Genomic DNA, 11,160 nt, shown 5'->3' with positions numbered 1-11,160 from the left:
AAAAAATTTCATATTTTTTAATAATAAAGTATTTGAAGCACACTATTAAATTATTTATTATAACCCGATAACAATTTCATAAAATTTTATAATGAAAAAATGTTTAGATGTCAATATCTCTTAAACAAAGCGTTTACGGACATGTCTCCAGAGGAAAGTTTTTTCTTGTTTTGAGGTCCTAAGTTCATATTTTAAGTTAGGACACTTTACCCTGAAACACCCTGTATAACTAAAATGCCCCAGAATTGCATAGAGCGCTTTGTGCGATATAATACTTAATCATAATGAGAGGTCAACTGTTAACTGACATGTAGCAAATTATATACCGGTGAGCCGAGAAATTTACTTACATTTCTGTAAGTTGGTTTTTTATATTTCTCTAAAGTTGGAAAATATCTTTTTGTTATTTGTTCGGGAGATCATTTACTTCGATACAGGATTTGTCGCAAGTTTTAATCACGTTCGTTGAGATAAAATCTCAAAGTCGATAATTTCGTAGTTGCACGACAGTTCGCTTCCCAGGCACAGAGTTTATACATACATTACTTTTAGTATATACTCGTTACAATCCTTGAACATTTTTTTTTAAATAAACTTCTCGCCAGATTAAACGGCATTTCGATAATAACTCGTCGTGTTCCGCACCACTTCTCGTTTACGTTGGTAATGGAACGTTACAACGCAGTGGTTTCAGTTCCTCCAAAAACTGAAAGCGAAACCTCGTTGCATCGTATGAAATTTAAATAATATTGCTGACACCTCGATCGAGACGCACACAACTGAGGAAACGTAGAAAAGATAGAAAACCTGATTTAACAAAAAAAAAATCGTAACAATGTGATCTCTGATTTCAGGATTCCCCGTTGCTCTCCTTCACAGGTACACGCTCTACGGCAAAGACCCCATTCGTCAGCACTTATTTTTCATAGCGTGCGGTCTCTCAATTGGCTACTGGAATTACGGTAATTCGCTCGAACGGTATCTCAATTCGCGGAGAATGACACGCAAATGATACACCGGCGTTCGCATGTCCATAAAGACGCGCATGATAATAATAACAATGATGATTTTGCAGATTGTAATATACTCCATTCATCGACGGCAGTATGCGCGACGTACCTAATCCTGACGATCCTCGGCAGCACCGGATTGTCTGTCATAGTGACGTTCCTCTTCAACATGACGTACCTACTCTACGGTAAAGCAGCGTACGACGGTGGCGAATTTGAAAGTTTATTCACACTCGCAAAGCCGGCCCACGGATATATTACCTATACTTACCCTGCGGCACTATCTATTTATTATTCTCGTGTTGTCTGGCGCGGTGATCGTGGAATTAACATAATACGGTCAAGGCTTCTTTTTTCGGGTAGTTTAAATTCACGCTTCCTTTGTCCTAGAAGCCGGAACAAAAGGTTGGAGAGAAAAAAAATTAAACTACAGTTATAACGATAGTGGAGTAATTGTATATAATGTTCTTACGTTACGTGCGTTTTGTCGTCACAGCGCTCTATACTTTGACTAGTTTGAAAAGTTGCGGGCAATACGTATCGATAATTTGAAATAGCGAATATTTTTAACATCCTTTTTTTTCCTCTCGCCGATCATTTCGAGCTGCAAGGCATTTAAACATAAATTGTTTTCCAATACAGGCTATTACACCACCAGTACCCAAGATTACGATATAAAATGGACAATGCCGCAGTGCGTGCTGACCCTTAGGTTAATAGGACTTGCATTTAATTTGTGGGACGGTCAGAAACGTGACGTACGAAACGCTATTGTTTTCCTAATTCTTATTATCTCGTTCATTTCGCGGCGTAACGACCTTGGTGTTACAGGAAGAGCTGTCCGACAGTCAAAAACGCGTGGCGCTGAAGGAGCGACCGTCGCTACTGGAGATTGCGGCGTACGCTTATTTTCCGGGCGCCTTCCTCATCGGGCCGCAATTCAGTATGCGACGATACTTGGACTATGTCAACGGTCTGCTCACAGAACGCGTACGTTGATGAATTGGAACAACCGCTGGTCCCTCGGCGAACGCGGGGACCATTTGGTTGCTCAGTTAGAGAAAATACGAATGTCCATTTGATATAAGTAACGTGCTCTTTTTCTTACGTTTTAGGATCCTCAAACCGGTGCCATCAAGCTGCCGGATTGCGTGTCGGCGGGATTGTTACGAGCATTCATCGGTTTCATATATGTAGCGATATTCCAAATCGGCACGCTCTACGTTTCCGATCAGTATCTCTTTGAACCGTCGTTCCAGAAGCTAAATTTAATAAAGAAGTGCTTGGTGATCGGCCTGTGGGGCCGCATCAATTTATACAAATACGTCAGCGTCTGGCTAATCACAGAAGGGGTATGTGATCGAAACGATCTTTAACGTTATTCATCTTTACTTGTAGTATATGTGTGTGTGTGTGTGTGCTTGTTGTGTCGTTGTCACGGTCCAGTTTTGATTTCAGGTATGCATCACCTTCGGTCTCACTCACAACGGAAAAGACTCGAAAGGTCGTATCAAGTGGGACGGTTGCGCGAACGTTAAACTGCGAACATTCGAAACTACTACGCAGTTTAATCACTACATTCTCTCTTTCAACATAAATACCAATCACTGGTGCGCCGAGTACATCTACAAGAGGCTGAAGTTTCTGGGTTCAAAAATGTACAGTCAAGTAATGACGCTGCTCTTCCTCGCCCTCTGGCACGGTTTTCACTCGGGATACTATCACTGTTTCTTTATGGAATTTGTCGTGTTGTACCTCGAACGAGACGTAAGTACACAATTGCGGCTCGCACGAGCAGAGAGCTTTCGAAGGTTGTTCCGCCGCTCGGCCCATTCGTTCTATTCTTATTTCCCCGCTCACTTTCTCTTGTCTAGATTGGACCAGTATTGCAGAACAGCGAGAAAGTGCAAACGCTCCTGAAAACGCGATGGGAAGCGCGTATACTCGCTTGGATCTTTCTGAAGCTTTACACCTTCGTTTTCATGGGATACGCCCTCGTGTCGTTCGTACTTCTCTCGTATCCGCGGTATAATCAAGTTTACTCTAGTTTATATTATTGCGGACACGTGTTCTTCCTCTGTTACCCACTGCTCGCGCCGTACATTAAACGGCTGGTCGGTCATCAAAGACACGAACGTCAGCGATCGCACCAAGAATAAGATGGCACGATCTCTCTTTTCTTTTCCCCCCCTCCGACGTTATTGAGTCATTGCCCCCTGTACTTGTTTTTTTTTTCTTTCGCACCGTTGTTTGTTGCGAATCGATATTCGAGAAGACGTGCAGCTGTGGTGTGATGGACGCTAGTATACGGTTACGTTCACTTACTGTCACTAGTCTTCAGAAAGAAATGTGATAGCGCATATCCAACGGAAGATACGGGATATAATAAGGCGTGTTACCATCACTATCGCGTTTCGCAACGGTTGTGAATTCTTTAAAACGTAATGCTGAATTTCCATCGCTTGAATATACGCTCGGCGATCAAGTTTCGCGAGTGGACAAGTTCTCTTGAAGAATCCATCACCGAAACGAAATGGCGATGGTAGTGGGATATATCCACGCGGACATTACTGCTAAGAACATTTCAATTTGTAAATCGACGCACCGTTTAGAAAAAATTCCGCTGGTCGGGAATTTTGTGTGCCTGTACTTGGAGGTTTCTACGGCCAAACGACACGAAAATTGAAGCAATTCCAGCAAACAGTTCTAGATACTTCAGTATTTTCCTACAACTTTTCTTGCGTCTCTAATCGTATTTTTGTATATGTAGCGCGTGCGATTGGACAGTTTCATTTACATGTATTTCATTGGTAATAGCATCTGTTAAAACGCGTTATGCCCTTTTAGCGATAAGTTACGAATATTACACGTAGTAGTGGCCGCGTAAGCTAGTCAACAATATCTTGAAAGGAAAAAAGACTCTGAGGCAAAAGCAATTGTGCATCTAGATAACGCAGTGAGAACGTCCATTCGCTAAAATAATTTCAGGGAAAATTGCGTTGCAGAGAACACCTAGGGAATAATACCGTGGTTTTTTAAGTGCGAAAATAGCTAAGACAGCATAGTCAGGTGTCGCGATATCATGCACGATTGAAATTGAAATATATGTATATTTTATCGTAGTGCTACATTTTACCGATCTAATGCGATTAACCGCGTTTGCTATACCTCTCTAAATGTAAATACGACGATAACAGATTTACCGGTAATTCTAGTCGGGTGTATACCTTCTACCGTGTATACGCACGCTCTATTAGTGTCGATATACGGTATAAAGCGACGCGAGAAGCGATTTTCAATCTTATACGTTTGCAGTTATTTTTGTAGGTAAAAGTCTAACAACGATCTACCTATCTATTCGTATTGCAGTAGGAATGCGGCTCTTGTGCACACAGCCCTTCGAACACACAGCTCATCAAAATTAAGAGAAATTAGTGGATACCAGTTCGATATACAAAGTGTCCAGAAACTGACATACTTAGCGATTTCTCGACCACCTAGTCGCTCGCGCAATTCACGAGTAATCAACAAGTTAGATCGACAAAAGTGATTCGTGGTACCTCGCACATAACGACCTTAATTCATTGCAAGTACGCCCAGTCTCTGGAATCTTTGACGTAGTTGTGCGCGTGCAGGTTTACAAAGTTGTAGATACTGGAAGAGATAGGAATATACATAAGCGTAGCGCAGCCAGGAGTTATATCGTATGCACTTGCCGATAGCGTTTATCAGGCTCGAAGCTGACAGAACGGTACAACGCGACTTTCCTGACGCGAGACCTTTCTACACTAGGAATCACTGATGCCTTCCCATATGAGTTTAGACACCGGTAGAACACGTACACATTTTCCATGTATGTATATGCAAAATGTACAAACGTGTTAATACGTGCCTAAATTCATATGGGAAGGCGTCGGTGATTCCTAGTGTACTTAGTTGATGAGTCGCGAACGGGTGAATTTTAATTTGGGAATTAAAACTCGCGCTGACCGTTTGTCTCGTACTTAAATACTAAAATGGTATATTTCATCAGATTGCCAGTATTGATATAAACAAATTTAAAATTTTAATCGACCTCAGCACATTTATTGAATACGCTTTCACACGTTTCGACCTTTGATTTAGGTCCTTTTCAAGTGAGAACTTGTTACGGAGTTTGTCAAGTGAAATTACAGCCACAGACAGTTTAGACACGATGACACGACCTTAATGAAATCCTGGCTGAATCTCAACGCCAAAATTTGCAAGACAAACCAACGACTGAAATTCTTGCTGCGCTGCAGATCATATGAGTGAAATGGCTCTTATTTTTTAACACCGCTCGCCAAATTGTGGCTATAATTTTACTTGACAAACTCCGTAACAAGATCACACTTGAAAAGGACCTAAACCAAAGGTCGAAACGTTGTGAAAGCGTATTCAATAAATGTGGCCAGCTGAGGTCGATTAAAATTTTAAATTTGTTTAAATACTAAATGCGTGACGCTCGGCAAATGCGCTCTATCAGATACTTGCGAATACCTGATCTTGGAATCATATATTCCAAATGTCTTCGAGAGAATCGTTATAGTAATCGCGAATTTAGTCGACAGATAACACGCGTGGGCAATAGATACATTCTCGAGTACAGATTTTCGGGACTCTCTAAAACATCTCAAGGACAATGATAGGGATTGCGAGTAATGCTTGCGATCTAGATTTCAACAATTTCGATTTTGTGTTGCGTTATCGATATGAGAGAACGAAACACTCGAGGGCGAAAGGGGCAGGAGGAGAAACGGATTATGAGAATCTCCGAAGCGAGGGATAAAGCTATTCCTGAAAGAGAAAGGCGGTGAGGTGAACAACATTGTCGGAAGTTGTTTGATATAAAAAAAGAATGTATTTACGATTATTTTCTTAAAAGATACAAAAAAAACATCGACGTCTCGTATAAAAGTTATTCGTTCGTTTTTTTTTTACATTTCTTTCAACAGAGGACAACGCGACGAACGTTGCACTCTGTGCTTGATCGTTCAAGGATTTGTTACGTATGCGTGTGTACGGTGTGTGTACGCGAGCGACATCACGATTAGGTTTTAGCGACACGAAGCGTCTGCCTCTTAAGCACCTTGAAACGCCACGCGGCCTATCTTGTGAGAGATACAGGCGATATGTACATCCTCCCCCCCCTACGATTCCCAAGTTCCATCCGGACCCGCGTGTCGCGAAACGACCGGGAGTAGTCACACCACGTGAAATATTCGTCTCCGTAAAAATGCCGAGGGTCTCGAGGGTGGTGAGGGGGTGACGTGCGCTCGTGCGATGATCAACCCTAGTACGGTCCACTGGGGCCCGGATGCGGTGCCCCGTAACTGTCGATGGGTTGTCCCGGCTGTTGCCCGGGTGGGCCGTACTCGCCGCCGCCTTGCTCCTTCTGTAATGCGTAAAAATAAATAAGGGACAAGATAAGAGAGGCAGAGAGGCGGACACGTGACGCATATGTGAATTTTATATTGTGGCTATCGCGCGGCCGTGATCTTTTCTGTGATGGCAATTAGCAGAGTTCGGTAGCTGGTCTTCGTATTTCGCATAATTTAAATCTCGCCGATATATCTGTAGTCTAGCTAGCAGGACAAGCAATTTTGGGAAGCGACTCGGCCGGAGGGATCGCCCGGCGGTTCAGCTGAACGTGGAAGAACATCCCTTCGACGTCGGCAAACGGTCAAGGCTCCCGATCTTGATATTCGATAGTTCGCTAAGCGGAGCGCGACGTGTATAGTGAAAGATATCTTTTGTAACGAAGAGTTCTAGCGATATGTTAACGTGTACAATACAACTAATCCCTGCAACCTGCGGCGTATTGTTGTAGAAATCTCGAGAGCTCGCACAGATCGGCGTTACGGAACGACATTCGAGGAGAAACTCTCCGCAATTATTCAAATCGTCGACACGGCAATCACCTTGGCGGTTTCTTTTCTTCTTTTTTTTATATATATATAGTCGAACCGTGGAAAGGTGATTCGCGTCCGATTAAAAGTAAGGTCGTACACTCGGTCGAGATATACGACGTGCGAGCAACCACGCGCCCAACATCCGGATCCTTTCGTATCCCATGCAAAAAAGAAAGACGAGCCACATCGCGCTCGCTCCCGTCAGCGAAATGAGCAATTTACATGCCGCGAGCGCGAGGCGTCACACTTTCGGCTTTCGACATTCGCCGAAATCGTTCCTCGATAGACCGGCTTTCGAAGCGGCCGCGCGCGCGCGCGCGTTTCGCACGCGCTTGGAGCAAGCGAGCGGGTTGCGCAACAACGCGTTGCATTTAGATCCGACGATAGGGACGTCGTGCGTCATCCCTGCTCGAGCTCAACCCGAGCGATTGCGTTGAGTAAAAAAAAAAGACCACGCGAATTACACCGTCGAAGCGTAACAAAAAAAAAAGAAAGAAAAGGATTTACCTGAGTTTTGTAGCGGATGAAGTAGACCTCCGGTTTGCTGGGCTGCGTCGGCGCCTGCGTCGGCAGCACGATCTCGGGCGCCTCTTCCGGTTTCTTCACCAGGACGTAGATGAGCGTCTTCTCCTCGTCCGGCTGCGGCAGCGGCGGCAGCTGCGGCGCGGTCGGCGTAGGCGGGGTCGGCGCCTTGATGAACACTATCTTGTAGTGCTTCTGCGGCTGCTGCTGCGGGTAATGCTTGGGCGGCTTGTACTCCGGCGCTTCCGGCGGCGGCACGTGGACGTACACGTGCTTGTGGATCACCGGGTTCTGCTGTGGCGGGCCGTAGCGATCCGCGGGTGGTCCGTAGCCGCCGCCGCCGCCGCCGCCGCCGCCTCCTCCGGAGGGTGGAAAGTACGAGCTCACCGGCGGCTCCGGAGCCGGTTTCGCGAGCGCCAGCGCGATCATCGAGCAGGCGATCGCGCAAATCGTGCCCTGCTGGACGGGAAAATAATCAGGCGGCGAACGTGACGTTAACGCGAGGGGAATTTGTGGCGAAAGTTACAGTAAAGATTTTTGCTGCATGCCCCGACAGACACACCGCAGCATTGCGTCCGACGAGGATTGTATGTGTATGTGTGTGATAATTTCACCTGCGTTTTATATTTTACAAGAGGATTGCGATTACCTGGCACACGTGGATTTAGCGCAATCGAGAAAAACCGAATTCGGTTCCCGGGAAAAAGTGGAAATATCTCATTATATACGTCTCAATCGTGTAATATCTAATTATGTCCAATTCTAAAATCATCAATGTTATTATCTATTGAGATCTAATTATGTTCTCTTTGGAGATTCAATTATAGATTTAGTTAGATCTCAATAGACAACGTCGAACATTCAAGGAAAGCGTAAAATCTCGGAGGATCTGATGATTTTTAGAATTGGATCTCCTGAGGTATAATTAGATATTACATATATGATTGGGACATACATAATGAGATTGTTTCCCCATTTCTCCCCAGCGCGCACTAGTGCGAGCAACCGAATTCGCTACAAGTTCGGAAAAAAGACCTCGGCACTTGCTGTCATAATTTTACACTTGTTCACGCTAATGAAAATTGCGATTAGAGATAGCCACGAGAAATTGGCTGATAACAATGCAGATATTGTGACATATGCTTTTAACCGGTCCGGTTTAAATTGCCGATATAATTGTTCGCCATTATGTAATTTCGTGCGAGCAATGTAATTGTTAACTAACGCACAAGTGGAGTCGAGTAATCAATTCTCGCCAGCGGACATTACGTCATTATATTCCAGCAAGTAGAAAAGCGATACTAGTTTTTTTTTACGCAACTTACGCTACAAATATTTTCGCTACGAAAGCAGCAGTTCGTCGATAATTTATCGTTGGCGAGCGGCACGTCGAATGTATCGCGTTCGCGCGTAATGGGGAATTATTTCACGGATTACCTCGTCCACGCGACGATTCAGGGTGAATGGAAGTGGAATACGCGACACGGCGTTGCTCAATTTGCTTTGAAGAGCTCATTTGCCACGGACATTTCCATTTAGCGGCTTCTCACCGCCTTCGGCCGAATTGTGCGAGTACAATGGCTCGTTTATTGCGAAGCTCCCCGTACGATTGGACTCGTAATCGCGCGCGATTATTCATGTATTTATCTTCGGTAAAAGGATAAGTGCGATGCGCGTCGAGAAACTCGTTAACGACTCTCAATAAGCCCCGCGTTACGTTCCTTCTCTTCTTTCTCCGCTTGACTGTCAATTTCCGACAGACGGGGTCAAAGTGCCGCATCTTATCTACGATTTTGTCAGCTCGGTGAGGCTTGATAGATTTCCAAATACGTTGCGTATTTTTGCGCGCAAAGAGACGAGAGTCATCTATAATAATTGGAGTTTGACTAGGAATTTCAAGTAACAGACTGAACATTAACGACACAGCGAGCGCTCGTGAGATTTCAGTTTCGTATTAAATTTCATAATTTTAATGTAAAAGTCGCCACGAAGGGGGGCACATCGGAGAGGAGGAAGGAGAGGGAGAAACGATTTTCGCGTCACGAAACTTAATCTGTTCAATTCTACCGCGCGTTTCAAAAATACGACTGTAGTCTCGCGGACGCTACGATCGCACGGAGCAGGAGGGCGAGGTCAGCCGCGCCAGTCTCGCGCTCTCTCGCATGAACATTCGTCCTGTCCGTCCTCCGCGGATCTCGGAATCCTCGCGGTTCACCCGCGAAACTTTTCCGCGTGAGAGTCCATTAATTCCGAACGACGCGCGTTTCCCATCCCCGCGCGCGCAACGGGCACGTCCCATTAGCGTGAAACGGAAGAAGACGCGCGATGTGCGCGATAACTCACTTCGCTCGAGCGAAGCTTCCTACTCACTTAACGACCCCTCCGATCATTTAATCATGCTTTTAGTGCCGCATCGAGACTCCGCTCCGCGTGCTAGAGCTGGAGCCGCTTTCCCCATTTTCCCGCGCGCTATAATTATCGAGACCGTGTCGGCGAGTAGAGCGGGAGCACAGGCGGGATCCTTTTACTTTTGCATCGTGCAACCGGAGCGAACGGCTTAATCCGCGGGAGATCCGTGCCGATGCACACCTCGCGCGCGCAGCGGGACGCACGCACCGCGGAATTTTTCTCTCCTCTCGGGAAAACGCGAGCGCATCGTCGCTTTCCCGAGCGTCCGAGACGGAGCGGGGCGAATCCGCGCTGGTACCGATGACGTAAACGCGCGGGCTCTCCCCCCGACGACGGAGCCCCCAGCATCTGCGTCGTTCGAGAAGCATCTCTCGAACGTGCCGATGTCTCTCGACAAATTCCCATCGCGTACGTATCATTAATCTCGCGCGTGTCTCGTCGACGCGGCGAAAATGCAAAGAGAAAAGGACGAAAGGGAGATCGTGACGAGTGACTGGATGTGCCCGATGATGATTGCACGACGATTTCGTAATGGCGGACCGAAAGTTTACTCCCATTAAATGCACCTGGCCACTCGATCGATTGACTTACGCATTTACTTACTAAGGGGATTGCGTCAATCGACGTTTAAATTTGGTAACCGGTCTCGAAGAGACCGTCGCGGAATGAGAGACGCGCGGTCGTTCCTTCGCGTCCCGGAGATCGCGAGGAGAGTTCTCCGTTCGATTCAGGAAAATTGCACTCGCCGTCGTAAATGTATTAGTCATCGAAGTAAAACGCTTTCCCGGCACGCACGATCGTCCGCGTATGAATGTCCGCAAAACGAAACTGCAAGCGTGACGCCTCGGCATTTTCAACGTCTCTCGCATCGCGAACGTCTCCCTCGAGAACAGGACGATTTAATTGAGATATTCCACTTGCGTGCCGATGATGTGGTCACCTCGCATTAATCTCCAAACTCGAAGCGCGAAGTAACGTCGATGATGAAAAAATATACGCACCGATCGTTGAAAATATAATTGCGCTTTTAAGTATAAAAATGATAATCGAACTCGATGGTTAACAGAACGTTCGTTCACGACGAAACGGTCGCCTCGCATTCATCTTCAAACTTGAAGCGCGAGAGACACGAAGTAACATGACGACGGAAAAGAAATTAAAAATACGCACCAAGTATCTTTGAAAATATAATTGCGCTTTTGAGTAGAAAAATGATAATCGAATTCGATGGTTAAAAGAACGTTCGCGACGAAACGATCGCCTCGTATTCATCTTCAAACTTGAAG

General features: G+C 45.6%; 2 protein-coding genes across 4 annotated transcripts in view; one reads left to right on the top strand and one right to left on the bottom strand.

Moving 5' to 3' along the window:
- LOC105570273 (lysophospholipid acyltransferase 5) overlaps nucleotides 1–5,952 on the top strand; it is a 10,422-nt gene extending 4,470 nt beyond the window's left edge. The window contains exons 2-9 of one of the 3 annotated variants that reach the window (XR_001009573.1): nucleotides 855–962; nucleotides 1,076–1,198; nucleotides 1,653–1,768; nucleotides 1,842–2,000; nucleotides 2,126–2,362; nucleotides 2,469–2,777; nucleotides 2,885–3,936; nucleotides 5,452–5,952. Coding sequence is in view for 1 of the 3 variants with exons in the window: in XM_012027351.1 (XP_011882741.1) it covers nucleotides 855–962; nucleotides 1,076–1,198; nucleotides 1,653–1,768; nucleotides 1,842–2,000; nucleotides 2,126–2,362; nucleotides 2,469–2,777; nucleotides 2,885–3,169 (1,337 nt within the window). In the remaining 2 variants the exon portion in view is untranslated. Of the gene's footprint in view, nucleotides 1–854; nucleotides 963–1,075; nucleotides 1,199–1,652; nucleotides 1,769–1,841; nucleotides 2,001–2,125; nucleotides 2,363–2,468; nucleotides 2,778–2,884 lie in introns of all 3 variants that reach the window. The other 2 variants (XR_001009572.1, XM_012027351.1) reach the window with 2 other exon arrangements.
- A 354-nt stretch (nucleotides 5,953–6,306) lies between these two features.
- On the bottom strand, nucleotides 6,307–8,441 carry LOC105570358 (extensin-like). Its single transcript, XM_012027486.1, has 3 exons — nucleotides 8,421–8,441; nucleotides 7,451–7,921; nucleotides 6,307–6,426 (listed from the first exon to the last, which is right to left on the bottom strand). The coding sequence occupies exons 1-3, from the start codon at nucleotides 8,439–8,441 to the stop codon at nucleotides 6,325–6,327; spliced, it is 594 nt and encodes a 197-aa protein (XP_011882876.1). The 3' UTR covers nucleotides 6,307–6,324.
- Nucleotides 8,442–11,160: the final 2,719 nt, after the last annotated feature.

This window comes from Vollenhovia emeryi, unplaced genomic scaffold (assembly GCF_000949405.1).
Source record: "Vollenhovia emeryi isolate VEMERY1.0 unplaced genomic scaffold, V.emery_V1.0 DF939121.1, whole genome shotgun sequence".
NCBI lineage: Eukaryota > Metazoa > Arthropoda > Insecta > Hymenoptera > Formicidae > Vollenhovia > Vollenhovia emeryi.
Note: the sequence above shows the minus strand (reverse complement) of the source record. Positions and strands in the feature narration are given on the sequence as shown.